The sequence below is a fragment of the Pleuronectes platessa genome, chromosome 21, assembly GCF_947347685.1.
Source record: "Pleuronectes platessa chromosome 21, fPlePla1.1, whole genome shotgun sequence".
Lineage (NCBI taxonomy): Eukaryota > Metazoa > Chordata > Actinopteri > Pleuronectiformes > Pleuronectidae > Pleuronectes > Pleuronectes platessa.
In genome coordinates, this window is record NC_070646.1 from 2,428,183 (window position 1) to 2,448,765 (window position 20,583).

General features: G+C 44.8%; 1 protein-coding gene across 1 annotated transcript; it reads right to left on the bottom strand.

Annotated features, from left to right (window-relative positions):
- Nucleotides 1–11,492: 11,492 nt before the first annotated feature.
- On the bottom strand, nt 11,493–16,043 carry LOC128426712 (ORM1-like protein 3). Its single transcript, XM_053413743.1, has 4 exons — nt 15,796–16,043; nt 15,103–15,330; nt 14,650–14,801; nt 11,493–13,650 (listed from the first exon to the last, which is right to left on the bottom strand). Exons 2-4 carry the CDS (start codon nt 15,274–15,276, stop codon nt 13,515–13,517), a joined length of 462 nt encoding a protein of 153 aa, XP_053269718.1. The 5' UTR covers nt 15,277–15,330; nt 15,796–16,043; the 3' UTR covers nt 11,493–13,514.
- Between the last annotated feature and the right edge of the window lie 4,540 nt (nt 16,044–20,583).

Here is a 20,583-nt window from a genome sequence, read left to right on the forward strand (position 1 = left end):
GTCTGCGGCCTCCTCCTCCTCATCCTCCACGTCTTCAGAGGAGGTGAAAACACTGAGGGACCAAAGTGCTGCTGTGGCCAATGTGACAGGAAACAAGTTCCAATGACAAGCAAACAACTGAGATGGGTTTAGCGGCCGGGCCACGTTTCCCCGGGCCGTGGGAGCACTCGGGCCATTTCCCCTCCATGGAGGCTTGAGAGAGGTAATGGGAGCGATGTGCTCGGAGCAGCAGCCACAGTGGCTGACCCCGGTGCTCCTCGCAAATCAGCCAAGCACTCAAGCCCGGGCTCGGGGAGGAGAGAAAAAAAAAAATCACTGTGAATAATTTTCTTAATGCTTTCACTGAGGAGCAACGAGTGGGATGGGGGGGTAGGGGTGAAAGAAAAGGGTCAGGGGGAGAAAAGAGCTCGACGAGGAGGCAGTGAGAAGTTGAAATGGATGATGGCGAGACGGAAAACAAACAAGCACTGGGGACGGAGAGGAAGAGGAGAGGGAGGAAGAGCGTGACGATACATAAAGTCAGAGTAAAGAGGGGGAATGGATGACAGACGGACTGAACATGAAATGAGGGAGGGGGGGGGATGGACGGCGGGGGAGAGCTCTGTCTGGCGTCCTGGGATCACACCGCCGTCTACATTATTCATCGCAGCACCACATTCGTCCGGGGTGACTTACCTCGCTCATCATTTACATGTGATCACCTATGAATTATTGAAAGCCAGAGTTGTGGGTCTGATGATCCATAAAGGATGTGGGGGGGGAGCTCCCCGGGGGGAAACATGAACCTGGAGGTCAGTCGCGAGAAGACGTGGCTCAAAAACGCCATCGTCATTCACGGCTGTAGAAAAATCTAAAGGGCAGATGTGAAATGTCTCTCATTCACTTCTTCAAAAGTGTCGAAGAAGGTGAAACTTGTGTCGGGGGATAAAAATAAAACATCGACTCTCACTGCACCTGTTTGCATGAAGGTCTGGAACCGAGCGCTGACACATCAATACAGAGGCATCGATTCACCAGGAGCTGTTTGCAGCGGTCGATGGGACAGATACAAAAGAAATTGATCCATCGCCTCCATCTTCCTTTCCTCAATGAGCCGAGAGAGCATTGACATCATCTTCTGAGTGAGACACTAGATCAGAGGTGTCCAAACTTTTTATCCCGAGGGTCACACACAGAAAAGAATTCGAAGGTCTGGGCCACTCACGCCGCCACGCCCCCCCCCCCCCGCCCTTGAGCGGACCGTTCGGCGTTCTGAGGGACAGCTGGCAGGTCAGGGGTGAGTTGGGCGCCACCTAGTGTCTAACCTGAGAAGTACAATACAGTGGGCCATAGTCCATTACATTACAATTCATTTAGCTGACGCTTTAATCCAAAGCGATTTACAATCAATGCATTCAAGGGTACCCGACGGTTCACACCCCCGAACAACAAGAATCAAGAAAGTACAATTTCTTCAAAAATAAAGCAAAACTACAAAGTGCTAGAAGTAAGTGCCATTTAAGTGCTACTGGATTGTTAGTTTAAAAAAAAAGGGCCAATTTAAAATGGATGGTGGGCCGTAGATGGCCGGCGGGCCTTAGTTTGGACATCCCTGCACTAGATCATATTGTGCCACAGCTGGTTAGTGCAGCGGGAACAGAAACAGGCTGATGACTGACAGACAAGCAGCAGCATCCGATGACCAGGTTGAGCTTCTCCGATGAGTCACCAGGTGGCGATAGAGACACTTTCATGTTCTCGTTCAACTTCAGATGTGGAAAAGCGTTGAACCACGTGATCTCCCTTGTTGGTTTGAAACTTCTGTGTTTTATGAAACCAGAAGTATCTGTACTCCTGCTCGATGCCCCCATTGGATCGTGCAAACTGTCAATCACACGGTATCCACACCCCCACGGTGCTTTACAGTCTATTTGACTCTAAATGGACGACGTCCTGCTGAGGTAAAGACCATGAACTCCTTTAATGAAATGTTTACTGAGGTTATAAACCCAGTGAGACGCAGAAGAAGCTCCTCATGGAAACAGACTTCTTTTAAAACCTGTGCTTTCAGGTGCTTCAGCCTCGGCTTCCCTCTCTTGACCCGGAGTCTAGGTCCAGTTTATCTCAAAGAATTTCAAATCCAACATGTGAGAATGTGGTTAAACTCAGAGATTTCTGCAGAATCATTTAACTTCAAGTCTTAAAAACAGTTAATGTATATATAGGAGTAGACACATATGGTTTTAAAGGCGTCTCGCAGTTTTCCAAAGGTCCCACAGATAAAAAAAATAACCCAAAGAGAACTGGCACCAGGTCAGTTTCCATCGGGATGATCCCATCAGCCATCTCTCCTGAAGCACAGTCCACATAAGGTCACGTTAGCATCCCCCAGTATTTACTGCTGCCGTGCACCCACCACCACGTATAGACTATATATAGCGTATTTCATTAAAATGTGATTATACAGTAGGAGTCATTAAACCAGATCCAGGTGTGAGACATTAAAGGAGGCTCTTTCAGGCCTGGAGGTTTGGCAGTGCCGAGCAGAGTTATATTCTAATCTCGTTTTATATGAACTGTAATATTCTGGTCACCGGCTCCATTTCCCCGTCTCTCTCTCCGATTCGCCTCCCGAGCGCGGAGCTCCTGCTGGGCCTAATAACCGAGGCCGCGTTGAGAAATGTGCAGGTTCAAGTTGTGTGAAACATCCGAAACTAGGGACGCACTGCTGTTAATAAATGTCAGATATAAACTGTCATTTTAAAATAGATGTGCAAAACCACAAATGACTCTGGCCGAGTCCCAGGATCTGCTTCGGGGGAGTTGATAGGAATTTTTCTTTTAAATCAAATTACTGGTAAACTGACGCGTTGGATTTTTAGAGGTTGAGGTTTGTACATGATGAAGAGACAAGATCGATTCAGCAGAAACACAAACATGTGTGATTCAGATGCATATGGTTGGGGGGGCAAATTGTTGATTTGTGTAGATAATATAAAAAATAAGACAAAAAATGATTATTTGATTTTAAATGTTATATATCTATATTAAGTTTTTCATCCAGACAGCTACTTTATATTAGAAGGTTTCTAAAGCCTCCAAGGTTCATCTCATAATATATATTTTTAATGCTTAAGCAGGAGAAAGAGGAACAATAAGCTGCTGTCGAATACCTTCTGTAAATGTGTGATTTTTTGATGTGTTCAAATAGTAATTTTTGGGGGATTTACATCTGACAAACACAACGAATACAAACAAAATCCTGATATTTAAAAGGAAAATTATCTTATTATATAGTTTTAAATATGTCAGTTAAATAGCAACTGCAGTCGTCCAATAAACCAGTTAATTTAAATAAAACAGCTTAAAGAAAATTGAACTTTTAATTAGCAACAACCCAGAATATAAAAATATCCTGAGCTGAGATTTAAAATGCATTAAAAACACTCGAGTACTTTACGTTTACTCACAGTACATGTACTCAGATGCTTTGCAACACAGTTTATATTCAAACCGCTGCAGACGCCTCGTCTCACACGGTCCACACAGCACCTGGGACTCAGGTGACTTCCTGTGATTTGTTTTGATGATTCTCAGCTTTAAAAAGGCCACCTCCCCGAGATAAGTGGAGCCGAATCAGACTCTGACCTTTAGCTCACGCTGCCACTTTGCACTTCAATTATTTCCGTGTCCACAGCGTATGGTGAGAAGAAGTGCCGCCTGCAGCCTGATGACACAGTGTCGGTGTCAGAGGGAGGAGCAGCAGCCGTGAAGACTTCCACCGTGTCCTGGCTCTAAACACCTGTCACACTCAGCTGCCATTTCATCCAAATGGGCAGAAAATTGTTCGGCATTAGCTTCTTTCACATTCTGCTCAGCCCTCCTCACGCTGACAGGGCCTCTTCGTCTTCACCCGGCAGACCCGAGCTCAATCTGCTGCCTCGGATCGGAAAGAAATCCCAAATCACACAGCGCTGCTCCTCCAGAAGTGAGCGGGTCTCAAACCACCGGCTGACAAATGGCTTCAGTAGTTTTGCTGCGACCGAGCGAGAAGCATTTGAGCCGTGATGAAGTCCTGAGACTCTTTCCTCCTCAATACCAGCGTGTTCTCCTTTTTAATATCGTTTTTGTTTTTATAATCTGTGAATAATGTGAATAACAAACATTAACGAGCTCGTTGACCAGCTCTCCATCTGTTCATGTGATTCCATAAAGAGGCCGATGCTGCAACCATAGACTTCTCGATTGACCCCTGGTGGCTGGCTGCAGTATAGATTATATACCCTGCCTCCTCCATGTAAGTAGACGGGACATGAACCATTTGTTTTCAAGTGTCATGTTTTTGATAAATTTAGATAAATATATCGTGCTGCACAATTCAGTGATGACGGTGAAAACTTTTTCGGGCACACAAAGTTCCAGAGCTCGATTTTGTGATCAAGAGCAAACAAATGTCAAATAAAAACACGTTGTATCGTGAACATATTGATCAATAATTAGTGCTGCTGTCATCACAGTGGAGTCAGCGACTGGGAGTGAGTTTAAAATGTCTGTTTTATCTTTGCACTTCCCTTTGAACCGCACACATCTCCATATTCATGCATGTTAAAAAAAAACATCACAAATATGGAATCAACGTAATCAATAATCAATGACAATGATATCCGTTCTATACGAGGGCAGGGGGTTAAGAATGAACCACACTGAGGTGATTGTTTGTTTTGATCCAGCAGGAGCTTGACCCCCGACCCCTTAAGGAGATCATAAACACGTTAGGGTCAGGTGGGTACAAGCCTGTCAGTCACAGCGACACGTGTGTGTCTGTGTGTGTGTGTGTGTGTGTGTGTGTGTGTGTGTGTGTGTGTGACTAACACCTCCATGAGGCTCTGATGCCTGATTAGAGGCTTTCATCCCTGAGCAGGCTCGGAGTGGAGGGAGGGAAATGTGATTGTGGTAGTTGATGAAATTTCCGCATCCTTCAGGGGGCACTCGAGACGAGATTCTGGGGGGGGGGGGGGCACTTACAGGTTTGAATTCCAGTGGTGAAGCACTTGAGTCCGGGGCCAGAAGTAGTGATGTCAGTAGACACACACACACACACACAAACACACAAAAGAATTTCCCAAATTTTATTCTATTAATTCGATTCTTCTGAAAATCGGATCCTGCTGAACGCTCTTTTAAAAGCCAGATGTAATTCCAGGGGGAGACGTACCCAATCCAGTGTTTTGCTTTAGGTTTTGTCCAAAAATAACAAGATTTAAGGATATTTAGTCTGCAAAATATCAATAACAAGCTCACGTCAGCTCCAGCGCTGTGTGCGGCAGATTTATGACTGTTTCCAGCTGACTCGTTTTAAAACAACCCTGTGAAAAGGAGTGTTTTAGTGTGACATCATGAGGGTGAAGCTGCACCCTGCAGGCAAACACTCAGCCTGGATGATGATATATGTAGAAGACGGGACCGCAGCATTGTTCTTTTATTACTTCCCTGGATAACGTATATATTGTTATGTGAGAATTAAAATGAAAACTGACAATCAGGACAGAAGGTTACGATTAACTCACGTCTAGGAAACGAAAGCCTCTAACGTTATATTCACCAGGTTTGTTGGAGGATCAATTTAGATTTGGATGTGCTGCTCGTTAACATTCTCACTTAATCTGTAAGCCCATAAATATGAGTGTAATTACAGTGTAGGTACAGTATGCACTCTTTGACCTTGTTTGTTGGAAGCTGGTTAGCAGCACATGCTTGTGATTGTGGCTTAAGACGGAGTCGACTCACTGTCTAATCCTTTTTGTGGTCGAGCGTTTTGTAAACAAACACACGGCTGCATCCGAGTGATTCATAAAAGCTTTTAATACACAACGATATAACAAGAATGTAACAGGTGGGTCGGTGCCTAAAACATCCCAGATAAGATCAGTCAGTCTTTGCTGTCAATCATGAGGTCTCGCCCCTTTGTTGGGGGGGAATCAGACTTGATCATGACAGAAACCATCGTTGAGAATGAGGCACAGTACTGCAGCCCGTCACCAGGAGGCGATAGAGATGCTTTGGCTTCGCTATTGGGGAGCCGTCATCTTTATATACGCTCTACAAACCAAGAACACACGTTTCAGATGTGTAGCTTTATAAACAAAAGCGTGAAGTTCTATTAATGTCTCTGGTTTCACACACACACACACACACACACACACACACACACACACACACGTCTCCTCCCTGTTGTGTTTGCGTCCTCCTCTCTTTACCCCCTGCGCTCCCACAGAGTGAGATAACCACCGGGGACCAGGGCCCCTGCTGGCTCCGCCCACACACCCAGAGACAAACACTGCTGGAAAACACCAGAGCCCAAAGTCCTTGAACAGGGAAAAGGAAACAACAACACAACATGTGAAAAAAATAACACAAAGCACAGCACAAACTGCTCAGTAAGCCCCAGGTACTTAATTAAGACTGCTCAGATTCAGTCATGGCTTAATACCCAGCAGTGCAGAGCTAAACTGCAGAGAAGTGAAAGCTAATTAGGCCCGTGTCTTCTTCTGTGTTTTATTTATGGCTGCATTTCTGGAGCATTTTCTCGGCGTATATATATTCAGCACCGCAGCGGTGACCAGAACATTTTCATTCAGCCGGTTTTACACTGCGGATGTCAGCGAGCGATCATGAATCTTATTAGCGAGTGGAATGAGCGTGTTAATAATGTAAAACAAGGGCAGGTTATGAATATTCATGGTTCCTGTCTGCGATAGATCTGGTTTTATGAGTTGGCTTAATGCTCCGCCCCCTGGGAAGACAGCTCATTCTTAGAAGCTGTTCATTATCTCAACGCGTGGACTGCGACATCAGCAAAGTGCTTCTCCGACTCGAGTCAGACACTTTCAAACTCGTCCATATCTCATGTTGCATCTGACGCTTTTATTCCAGTTTGACTCTTTTTCAGTTGTTTCTGTAACAATCTGTTTCTGTTTGTAGTCACTTCCTGTTTTATTTTGTTGTCTGGGTTCTTGTGTCTTGTGTCTAGCTCTACTTCCTGTTGGTTTCCCCACACACCTGTACCTTGTTTGTCATTAAGCACTCCCTGTGTTTCCCCTCACCCTCTGCCAGATTGTCATTGAAGCGATTCCTTCTGTGTGTTTGTCTACCTGGTTTTGGACTCTGCCTGGATTTACGACTTTGGATTTTGTGACTTTTCCCTGAATGGACTTGTTAACCTCTGGACTTTGAAAGTAAAGTTTTATTTTATACTTGATTTGCTGTCTCCCGGGCTTCTTTCTGCAGCTGAGTCCCTGCCTAGTACAGGATGGTCACAGTTTCTACATCAGTGTGATAAGAACGACCTAAAATGACAGGAAACCATCTTTGAGAAGTATTTAGATCTACTAACATGGAGGAGGCAGGGTTTATGACCTATACTGCAGCCAACCAGCAGGGGGCGATTGAGATACTAGCTTACGGTCCGTGTTGTAAACCAGACTGTCGACAGCTGCCGTGGTTGACTCGTGATAAATAATAACTAAGGACGCCTTTTTCAAGACTAACATTTTAATCATTGATTATTTTGTCATGAATATTCAACGTTACAAAGAAAAACATGATATTTGAAACCAGTTTCTGAGCAGCTCTAAAAACCACAGCTTGTTTACAACACTTAAAATCTTTCACTTCCAAGGAACATGTGGACAAGGATCCATTATCCCACATTAGCTTTGCAACAGCTTGACCATCAGTGGTTTGATGATTCTCAACCCACTGATGGACACACAGTCACTTTTCAAAGGAACATTTTCCCCCGGATCAGGTGTCGCAACCTCTGAATCGATTCAAAATGATGGGTGGAGTTTAAACACACGACTTTGCGCTCACAGTAAAAAGACAAATGAGCAGCAGTGGGCGGCTGCTGGGGATTTGGTGCCCTGAGTTTCACCCCCCAGGAAGTCCACAGGCTGCACGTCCCAACCCACAGGACCAGGGTTTTCTGGGGCATAAAAAAAAAGAAGAAGGAAATCCCCGGAAAGACAACGACGTAAAGATTAAACTTTTGCTATGTTATTAAAGGAAATGAAAAAGCCTCATGTGCTTCATCAGGTATGTTGAAGTGTGTGTTTGTTTTGTATAGAATTCCACCGGATTTAGTCGATGATCATTTTCATGAACTGGACAAAGTGAACGCTCCTAGCGGAGATAACCTCGGCCACAGGAGAGAAGAAGAACAAAACTGATTTAAATGCTAATGTTGGTGACGCAATTCAGCTTCTTGGAGAACAGATTGAAATGTGCTTTCAAACCCCATTTCCGTTTTCACCATCTCCTCCTTTCAAGAGTCCAAATGGCACAAATGCTTTGCCTGTGTTTGCCGGAGCAGACTCTTAGAGCAACACACTGACCTTAAGAGGGGCCCCAGGCGCTCTCTGGAGGCCCCACGGTGCATTTCACTGACAGCGCCGCCGCCGCTCGGAGGGGCCAGTGTCTCCTGTCAGCAGCCCTGCCCTTGGATTTCCCAGTTAGTTCAAAGACCCCTCAGGGCAGCCAGAGCTCATAAGTAATTGATCTAATTCTTGTTTGGCTCTATTTATAGTCGACCCCTCCTCCGAGCTGCGACACCTCTCGTCTTCCCTCGTACAGGAAGCTCTCATGACCGGGCTCGTTATCAGGTTGAACTGTGTCGGTGTCGCAGCAGGACGGCTGCCGAGCGGACGGATGCTAACGTTGTGTTTTATCTCGTCCCGGATGCCGTCACATCCACAGGAAAACAGAGCGCACGCAGTTGGAGCCGCACAACATGGGGCATGCATATTTCAGAGGCTCAATCTGAGAAGATGGCACCGCCACATGTGTTCCCGCCGGCTGAGGGCTCGTTCAGGGCGCCGCATTCCTCAGGGGGGAGTCGCCCACGCTGAAGGATGTCGGCCGTGTGGCTGACATGTGATTGTGTCTATCATGAGAAGAAAGAAGAGATCAGTTTCTTTCCTCTGAGCGAGAGGCCGGAGACATCGTGTGTTTCAGGTTTTCAATCTTTGGTTCTCTTGTGAACACGATACCTCAAGAACACCAAGAGGAAACGTCTTCACATGTGGTTAAGACGTTCAGTCGGACTGAAGGATGAACTGATTTGATTTTGTTGGTCAAAGGTCAAAGTTCAAGGTCGTTGTGACATTACCAAACGTGTCTTTGTCCTTGTGAAAATCTCAGGATCCTCTTGAGGGATTGTTTGAACCCTCAAACATGAAATCTCACATTTGACTTTCAGGGATATTCTTAAAATATTGACTAGTGGTCACTTGGTCAAAATGTAATGAATACATTTCAGAGGTCAAGGGTCAAAGGTCACAGTGACCTCATATGAGGCTTTGGAAAAAAATGCTGACTGACACAGGGGCTGAAGTTAAGGTTCTGCAAAGTTAAAATGAAACCTTGTGAATAGTCCGGCTGATATAAATAAACTGCACATAGAAATCATCTTAGAGAGTAACTGTGTTTTTCCTTTTGCTGCTCATTAAACATTAATATAAATAAGACCAGTTTGAGCCCAATTTCATATGAATGGTTCATTCCTCTGCACCACAGACTCTATATGAAGTTGTGCACACGTGCTGTAGCTCTAACACTTCTCCCCTTTGCATATTTAACAGCTTAAAACACAAGCTGCTGTGGACACATCTGAATAAATACGTCTCTGCAGCAAACTTCTTTTCGGCGTTTTATGAACGAACAGAAACACACTTGCCCCCCCCCCCCCCCCCCGTCTGTATTTGAGAGTCATATATTCAGCTCACTGTACAAGTGGTGACATTTATGGCTCACGAGTTTACTGTTGCACAAAGTCAAGACTCATTCATAGAAAGCAAACAGTAGAGGAAAAAGAAAAAGTCTTATTTGCATGAGGCCGTAGATTTGCATAATGAGCGAGTGAGAAAGCCTCTGGACAAAAAGACAAGAGCAGACTTCTGACGGTCTCTCTCTCTCTTTTCTTTATTCCTATTTATAGCGGCTGGATGTCGTTTCAGATTAAAGTCAATAACGAGCATTTGCTGCCCTCTAGTGGAGAAAGACAGCTCAGCTTTTTAGTTGTAGCTGAGGTTTAAAAAACACAGCAAATATATATTTTTATTTTACGAACGTTTTTTGTGCAACTGCTACAGAATCTTTATATTCATCTTATTGAAGAGTAATGTGAGCAGTGATGAATGTGTCTGTTCCTCAGAAAACTACTGTTATACTGCACATGAATTATTGTGCATCACATGCATCAAATTTTAACCAGTGGACCATGAATTCACTTTTACATCCGCCTCAGGCGTCGGCCTCTCAACGCTCTTGTGACGTAAATAGAAAGTGGAACTACAAGTATCTAGAGCGGAAGGCTTAACATGTATTCAATTAAAGAATTTAATTAAAGTAACACATTCGTCTAGGGGCCTGCAGACAAAAAACTGTGACTGGGTGGTAACCAGGAAGCTGTGAGGAAGCTCACGTCTGAATTGAATAATATGCTTGAGTGTTATTTACAATTTTTACGTCCTGGTTTGAGCACAAAATAACAAGTGAAGAAATAAATGAAGGGCTAAAAGAATAAGTTTAAAGTCTTATTTTGAAAGAGGATTTAATTGTATGTTTGTTTGTCTGGTTTTTGAGCAAGACAACACAAAAACAACTGAATAGATTCCAATAAATCTCAGTGGAGCGATGTGTTGTAGCTCAGATATGAATTCACTAAAGTGTAATGCAAATCTCGATTGTGGGGGGGATCCTGGGTTTTGTTTCTTCACTTTCTTTAACATGGTGTCTGTGATATTTTCAGTAATTTCTCAGGAAATAATTCATTAATCTAGATGAAAAAAAACTGATATATTTCAGGTATTCATATCAATGAGTGTGTTTAATTTGATTCAGCTTAATTTGATTTAAGGGGCAGTTAGGCCTTGGCAGAGGTGTGAACTCTACAGAGTGATATTCTAGATCCAATCGTATTTTTGTATTAAAATTATATACAAAGAACAGACTTAGCATAATGATAAAGTAAAAAAGTACTACAAACCTACAGCACCATTCCAGATACATTATATATACACATATTTAGAAAGTGCAGTCAAACCTTCCTCTAGTTTGGTACATTTCCTTCACAGTGTCCTCTGTGCAAAAAGCTCAGGAAGTAAAAAGAAATCCACTTTAATAAAGGGATCGACTGTTATGACATGTTTAAAAAAAAGAAAGAGTCCTCTGAACCTCGGAACATGAGCTCGACTTAACGCTACCAGTCCAAACAAGTCACTGACTTGTGGAGACATGGCAGCGCACCAGAAACCTCTTTCTGTTTCACATTAACACTCAGTCCTACAATCTTTCACACTGGGTTTAGATTTAAACATCAAATTCCTCTGGTGTGTTACATGCAGTTTGTTTTTCTGCGAAGTTAAAAAGCCCCAAAGAAAACACTGCTCCTGAAATGTTAGGATTTCTGAGACACTGACACACTCTGGAAAAAAAACAACAGAGACTTTTCTGGATGATACTTAAAAAATACTGTATTTTGGGATCACACACTCTTTACAGAACATCACACTGACATTTCCTTCAGGTACCAACGAACAGAAACCATGAGCAAAGCTTCAACCGTTCTTCTGCAGCTGTTGTCTTGAATAATCCAGTAAAAAAGAAAAACTGATGTCTCATATCAAAGCCCTTAATGCTGATCATGACATTTGAAAACATCCTGATGGAGAAATAAATGCTGCAGCAGAGAAACTAGAGTATTTACAACTTCTCAATTGTCTGGATCTTTGGTCCTCGACTGCAAATGACACTAATTCAACTTAATGCAACGGTTTTGTTTCACCAACAGAAACAGTGAGAATAACAAGAATTGAAGCGGTAGAAGCAGAAACTAGTGTTGCGTATTTATTAATGTTTATGTACCTGCTAGTATTATTACTGCTGAGATAGAAACGAGTGGTCAACACTGTTCGGGTTAACGTCAGTAAACATGTTTCATGTGTTTCATCGAGCAGAAGAAGAAGAAATTCAGTCCTTCGATAGAGATTTCACTTCCTACAAATCATTACTTCATCTTATAGAACAATTCAAGAGGAGACTTGTCAGTAGGAAATATTACTCGAAATATGGATTTTAAAAAAGTACCTGTGGGTAAAGCTCAAGAAAAGCAAAGTCTCTCTCCAACTGTTTTCCTACAGGAAGAGGGAAGAACCTTAAAGCTGCATTAATCAATACTTTTAATATTAACTGTGGAGGAAATGACTTTGAGAAAAAGTGAATTCACTCTCAACATTCAACATTCAACCTCAATGTGTTAAGAACCAAACACAGAAACTATCCTGGATAAAAAAGGATTTGATGTGAATTTGACTTTTTAGTTTGGTTCATGTCCCCTTCACTTACATGGAGGAGGTGGCGTTTGTAATGATAACTTTAATAATAACTTTATTCCATGACCTTTACTGCAGCCAGCCTCCAGGAGGCGATCTAGATGCTTTGGCTTCACTGCCATGTCATCCATCTTTATATGGTCAGTGGCTCACAGCTTTACTGAGAGCTTAGTGCCCCCTAGTGGCTAAAAGTTAGATTGATGCAGCTTTTAATTGTCCATTTAAAATTGTTCATGAAGGATATTGACCCTAAATAGGGATGAAGACAATATGAAGACAATATTAAAAACACTTGAACCTTTCATGATTAACAGCTGCACAGTACTTCTCTTGGCATGTGTCCCAATATTAAACTAACTATGAGCAAAGTAATGACAGGAGAACGTGACCCTTCCCTCAGACGGCAGAATCTTTGGTTATGTTGGATCAGCGCAGAGCTCTTGAGCATATCTTCTGCTCTCAGACCAGACGACTCTGCAGACTGCAGGCGCTCTGCCACACAACCCGGGACAAGAGGAGTCCAAATATGGACACGGTCAGATAAAATAAGAGCTTAACTCCTTTGGCCCTGAGCGGAGCAGCGAGGGCTAAATGTAAAACGCTGTGTGGCTTCTGGTGTCTGGACTCTGAAGTCGTTCACAGTTCCTTCACCACGTTGTGACACAGTCGCTACTCGAGCCCAGAAGAGGAGGAAGCTCAACATGGAAGCGAAGCTGAATAAACACAGCAGTGTAGCATTAGCTAAAAAAGAGCTAAGAGTACTGTCTAAGGTGCCGATTGAAAATGGCACAATAACAGTGCAACTACTTCTTCCTCTTACTTCTAAAAACTGCCATCTCTACACAATCGGACATGATATAATATATAATTCCTCTTTACAAATGCTTCTTTAGTGTCTGTGGAAAACTTGTAAAAAGGCGACAGGCCTCAACAGTACACTTTCCCTTTCTCCTCTCTCTGTAAAGAGCCTCGTCTCTTTCCCGGGGTCTGGAGCCATGGCAGCGTCATTTAGAGTTGGCAGGCAGAGTCCGGAGCCAAAGAGCAACAGATCCTCGTGGATCTGCAGCCAAACCAGAGGCCTGATACTCTGCGTGCTCTCAGCAGGTCCCTAGGGACTCGAGGAAGGAGGTGTCCTCTTCTGCCTTGTCAGTACTTATTAATCCCAAAGATCCTCACGCCGTGGAGCTGCGGCAGCTTGGGGATGAGCACCGTGAGCAGGGAAACGGTGTTGACCACAAAATGGACCCGGTCGTATTTGGTGTAGAAGCTGGTGAGAATATACCTGAATGGGATGAATCAAAAGAAGAGGAAGTTACAGAGCAAACCTCTGAACAACAGGGAGATATATTCAAGCACTACAGGGGACAATAGATTGTGTTTGAAACCTCACAAGATGATCACTGATGTGGTTTTCTATTAGGATTGTGCCTAAAGCTTTATTCAGGGGAACATTCAGGAAAGCAGTTCCCAGCACAAAACCTGACATCAAGCTGGTATATATATTTATATATATATATATATATATACACATATAAGAAGATATCAATTATTATCTAAATGAATGTCAAATTATAATTATTATTGAAACATGATTTTGGCTCCTGAGCTTCTGGTTTTAAACTCTTTTTTTACAAATCTGAGGTTAATCAATTATGGGCTTTACCTGCACACTGTGCATTAATCACTATATCAATATATTAGACTATTGTTGTAATGCTATAATGATATTGTGATTATTATTAATGTTTTACTGTCCAGCTAGAGCCAATGAGAAAAGCTGTGCCCATGTGATGTAAACAGAGTTTTTAAATAAAGCTACACACACACGCACGCACACAGAGCAGTGTGTGGGGGGGGGGGGGGGGGTGAGGAGGAGGAGTGACTGCACAATGAGGAGCTGCGCATCCTGTTCTCTGCTGAACAAGGGAAAAAATAAGAAAAGCTCCCTAATGAATCCTTTTTTCCAGCTGGAGCCTTGAGGTTGACCACTTGTCTCTTCCTGCTGGAAACAGCTGGGAAACAAAACGTCCAAGAGTCGGGGGGCTGAGCTGGCATGTCAGCCGCAGGGAGCCAGAGTGCTTCCTGTAAGCTGAAGTCTGCAGGTTAATAAGAACAGGGCGAGAGCTTCTGCTGCAAAGACTGAGCCCCAGAACAAGAGGCTGGTTGATAATAAGAGAGCAGAGGAGATGTGGATCAATAAACTCACTTTGTGAGAGTGAACTTTTCCTGAACATTTAACAACATTTCTGAGACAAGCGTTGGGTTTGTTGGTGACACTCACAGCACAATGGGTGTGATGGTGAGGAACTTGCGTGATGCGGTAAACTGGACGCCGTAGTCCATCTGCTCCCAGTGCGTGAGGAGGCGTGCCTTGCCCTGGTCGGGGGTCTCGAAGGGCGTCCCCTTGACCGTGTGCAGGAGCAGGTACATGCACTGCAACAGGGAAGAGACACGGAGACAGAACTGACATTACACATCTGGTGAATGATTGACTGACACCACTTGTTGTTCCTGGAACACAATCGCTCAAGAAGAGAGACTGAAAAGTTGTGAACTTTACTGAGGGCAGTGATAGAGAGGGGGGGGGGAAGCTCTTCTCTAAGCCAGCGTGTTCAGTTAATGATGAAGTGAACTGTGGTGCTGTGTGTGTGTGTGTGTGTGTGTGTGTGTGTGTGTGTGTGTGTGTGTGTGTGTGTGTGTGTGTGTGTCTGTGTGTGTGCTCGGCTCCACTGACCACATTGTGGATGAGATTGGTGAGAGTCCAGACCACGGGCACGCTGGCGAAGGGGATGCTGAGCAGGATGATGTGCAGGAGGCCGATGCCCAGGATGTAGGACAGCCACATGCCCCTGCTGTTCATCACCCGGGTGTTGGGGTTCACCTCGCTGTGCGCCGTGCCCACGTTCATGGTGCCGGCGGCGTTAAGGTACACCTTACAGCCAATCAGGAGCCGGCATTTTTTCTGTAGCAAAGGTAAACAAGGAAGTAAGAAATGTGCTGACAAAATCACGCCCCTGCTGCAGATCAACTAATTGATTATTGATTGAAAAACCTGTAGATTACTTATTAGCATCAGAACTGTAGTGACAATGTTAAATACTATAATACTATAGCTACAATATTAGCTACCATTCAATTACAGTTATATAGCACGACACTTAACGGTCACCTGTCAGCCAATCAGAGATCAGTATTCCTCTGTGGCAAAGGTAAACAAGGAAGTGATGCGAACAGGGGCTAAACGAAGATGCTAACGTGTTTTAAAGTGAATTAAAAACAGAGAACAAGTCCGAGTCCGTCTGGTTCGCGACAGGAAACAAACGTGGCTCTTCATATTCAACAACTTAGAGCCTGAAATGTAACATGATGTAATAATGGCGGCTTCAGCCTCAGATCTACAAGTAGCCGCAGATTAAAGATCACTCACTGCGGAGAAAAATGGCTTCTGCTCGGACCGTTAGCCGCGTGCGTGTGTGTGCGCGTGCCTTAACGGAGCCTCCGGTTTGGGAACGTGGTCACCGGGAGGCTGGCGACGCTCCGGTGCCTCGGTCCGTCCGACCCCCACCTCCCTCGCCTCGGCTCAGTGTCACGGTCCGGGGCCACACATCCGCTGGTCCTCCGTGTTCGAGCCCCACCACACGGCACCGTCCACGCGTCACGTCATCGCTGCTCGTGTTCGCGGCTCCGATCCTCGACTCGCTTCTTTAGCATCGCTTTTTTTTTTACTCTGCGCATTGCAACGTGATTGGCTGCCTCTTTCCACGGGGTCCTCGCAGACCAATCACCGCTCAATGCGTTGTAATGACCTGGATCACGCCCCCTATGGTGGAGGAGGATCCCAAGGAAAGAGATTGACACATGGGGAATATTTATATATATTTATATCTGAGTGAAAAATAGTGGAATGATAAAATATAATCATATTAATAAATAAAATAACCTGGAAATATAGTTTCTGACAATAAATAGACTTATACAATTATTGAATGTGGATTATTGATCAAATATGATATGATATATATATTTTCAACATCTATGCGGTTCCATATATATACACATATACATATATCCATTGCATATTAATCTATGAATCTATTTACCTATCTAAGCATCCTTCCATGTATCTATTTATTCATCTATCTATCCATCCATCTATCCATCTAATTTTTTTCAAATCTTATTATACATTTAAAAAATGCATGTTGCTGGATGAGTGAGGCTTTATTATATTTTTATTTGAATAATTGCAGAACAGCATTGATCTAATGGAGGCAACGCAGCAAAAGAAAAGTCAGAGAATCACTTGCACTCGCAATCAATGCACTTCCTGTTGCCAGTTGAGGAGGTCTGAGCATCAGAACGGCTCTCGGACACCTTCCATTGGAGGTTTTCCAGGCATGCCCTGATGGGGAGGAGACCCCCGGGGCAGACCCAGAGCTTGGAGCTGGGAAGCGGAGCTGGGGAAAGGGATGTGTGGAGCACCCTGTTGCCACCATGACCCAACCTCAGACAAGGGAAGGAACGTGAAGTCTGGGCTTAAGCTGAAAGTCTAGCAAGCCACGCACATGATTCCCTGCAGGTTAAAATAGAGAAACATGGGGAAAAGACGCAGGTATCGTTGGTCTTGAGATAACATTTGAACACTCTCTGGTTCTCTCCATACCTCGGTACAAAAGCAGCCAAGGTGAGAGGAGACCTTGCTGGAGGCGAGGAGAGCTAAATGATGAGGCTGATACTCTGCTCCTCAAATCAAAGATCAACAGTGTCATGTTCGAGATCCAAAGATAAGCACGAATACTAATTTAGGGCCCTCAGTCGCCGGAGGCTGGGGGGGTCAACTGTGTTCTCCTAGCATGCGATGTCACATGACACCCACTGTCTCTGAGGGCTGTGATGAGTGGCATCAGACAGGTTTGGCCGGCTGACAGTGGACTCTCTCACATGCTCGTGGCCTCGGGTGCTGAAGCTGTCCTAGCTGTGTAAACCTAGAGGTCTGTGCAACTGGGAACGATGGATGACAGTGAGGTGAGATCATCGCTGGCACTGGAACAATGGAGGAAGACATGACAGAGATAAAATGCACCTCAAGAGGAGGAAGAGGAGGAGGAGGAGGAGGAGGAGAAGGAGGAGGAGGAGGAAGTGTCATCGTCAAGTCGTCATCTGGACATATTTGACATTCAGGGACACATTTTGAAGCAGGACAGTGAACTCTTCTCCTGTTGTTTCCTCAAATAAAGACACTGACATGTTTTCTCGTGCAGCACCAGTGAGAAGAGCTGAGCAGAGACAGAGTGGATATGCAGTATTTGCCGTAGGACACCTCTGGCTGCCACCGCCCATGATAAAATCAGAGCTTCAAAGTCCTGCGGTTGTCTCCATTTCTCCACAACCACATATTTAATAGATGTTTAGATAAGTTCCTCTGTAGACTACACTTCTCTGCACTTTGTGCGAATGCCCACGGGTCATCGACGCTGTGGTTGTCAGACGCAATGTGATTCCGTTAACAAGGCCCATGCCAGTAATAAAAGGCTTTTAATGATGAGATAGATTTCATGTTGTAATCTGCTCTGGTTTCTGCAGCTTCAGAAACTTGTAGCCATCGAGTCTTACAGGGGTTTAATGATTGTTTGACATTTACAGTGTGTTGGAGGGAGAGCGTGCACGTTACTCTCAGGCTAATGCAGCTTTAATGACTGATAAAACCACAACAGCAGCTTTAAAAGAAAATCTGGAGGAAATCCGAAGCTGTTTATTTAAAAGAGTGTTTGTCAAAGCTTCACTTTGGACTCTGGAAGTTTTTATTGATAAACCCTCCTAAGTATCAGAATCGATCACTGGCTGCAGCTGTACTCATCACAACACAGGCTCATGACATCATCCATACAGGGTTCAGTGTTTCATGAATGACAAATCAGAAGCGTGTGATTGTGTTTCACCAGCAGGTGTCAGCATCCACATGCTGTGAAGTTTAGGTGCAGTCGAGATAAGTGATAAAAGATGTGATATAAGACATGTGTGTTTCTACTTGTCACCACTAATTAACCCTGTTACCACTGAAGAAACACACACACAGAACCACAGTCCAATACATCTTCTACATTTAGTTTATTTTGTTTAGTTACTTGAGAATATAAAAACACGAGTGGCCTGTAATGTTCCTTAGGTCAATGGCACTGGTTTGGCCTGTGGATGAGCTGGACGGTGCCGGAGCAGATTTTCTCCAATGGCAGAGGTGGACTTGTGACCCAACAGGGCTCGAATGATGGCCCCGCTGGAAAAGGCTGAACGCAGAGACTGTTTGGGTGTCGGGGAGGGGCAGAAGGATGGTGGAGGTGGTGGTGGGTTTGGGTGGCATCGATACAGAGACATGACTTAATCGATTCATGTTTTCTGCTACGTTCATTGTCTTAGCATAACTATAACATGCGCTGCTCCAGGATCAGAACAGACGCTTATTAAAGGTCCGGAGTATGAGTCCTTCTGAAATGAGGAGCCGGACAGAACTGCACTTTCCTGTTTTAAGACTTTAAAAAAGATGGTTTTCCAGGTGAGAACAATCTTGTAAAGACTGTTTCCACCATCCAGTGGAATCAGTGTCTTCAGGGGGTGTTGGTCATAGCAGAGTTTTAAATGCTTCCCAGCACCTTGTCTAAATGTTTCCAGTCTTGAGCTTGAGTGTTGTCATAACTCAGTTATTGCAAAGGTGAGGGTGCTTATGATATTATATGATTGTCTGTATTTATCTCAGCCACAGTGAACCAGATCACGCAGAAAAGAAGGGAAGAGACAGAGAGAGGGAAGAGATGGAATCAAGAAACAACAGAAGAGAAGACAAATACGAGCAGAGAAGAAAGAGAAGAGGCAAAAGAATCCTGGCTCCACTAAGCCGATGAGCTGGACCAGGAGAAGACGGCGACGGAGGAGAGGCAGAGGAGTGGCGAGAAGACAGGGGGATTATGGCTGCTGGCTGCCCCCCCATGGCGTGGGGGGTTGTGATGCTGCATGCAGATGAGGTGCCACACAGGCGGTGGTGCTGCCAGGTCCTGGCTCTCTCACAGAGCCCATTCTCCTCCGTGTCCCCCTGGCCCCAGGCACCCCGCTGGGCCCAGCGCTTTACAACCCTAGAGGAGCACAGCAGCCAGGCATTCACCACCAGGCCCCGCGCCACTTCTCATGCACATGCAGCCATATAGTGAGCTATACTCTCATTCACAAACCCATCAACAACAGACACACACAAGCTACAACCAAAGAGACTATGAGAAATGGGTCTCCACCACCACCATTCACTCGGAGCACAACAGGCCTGAACCAAAACACTGGCTAATAACCGTACACTCACACACACATGCCAGTCGCAGCCAGAGACCTCCAACAATTCCTCACAGGACTTTGCATTGGCATCCACAGGATCTGCTGCCCTCTTTCTGCCACCTGAGGACTAGCAACGCCACAGAGGCTAGAAAAATAAGAGTCCATTACCTCTCTGATGGCTTGACATTTTGAGATCTCTGAGTATCCGATCATCTTGGCGGGGGAGCAAATCTTGATAAAGGGGAACTGGGAGTCGGTAAGTGTAGGTGTAAGAAATTCAGTTTGACCGATAAAAACATTGTTTTCATCCATCGTAAAAAAGACGCCGTCAATGTTTTTCTTTCACAGCGACTGAAGAATCTGAAGTGACCGTCGACAGAGAGACAGATGGAAAATCTCAGAGCGCTGCAGGGTGGGGGGTTATCTCTCCATCTCCAGTCCTGTCAGTCTCAGACGTAGCATTTAAAGCAGGTGTGGAGCTGTTCTTATTACACACTGGATGGAGTGTGTCTATGTGTGTGTGTGTGTGTGTTTGTGTTTTAGAGGGAGGTCTAATAGGAGGTCAAAGACAACCCAGCCCCTCATTAGGTGGTGAAGAGTGACGTTGGACGCTGGTGTCTCACCCACTAGAACTTTATCAAAGCTATTACAGCGGCTTGGCCTCAGACTCCCCGACGTACTTGTTGAGGATCTCGGGGCCGTTGACTATCTTCGGCTCCCGGGCCTTGAGCATCTTGCCAATCTGTCGTGCCATCAGGGTTTTACCGCAGCCTGGGGGTCCGTACAGCAGGATCCCCTTCACATGCTTACAGCCTGGAGACAGACGATCAAGGGAGAGACACTGAGCACCGGGGCAGCAAATGTTTCTACTCATCATAAAGCTCCAGCAGTTCTCAAG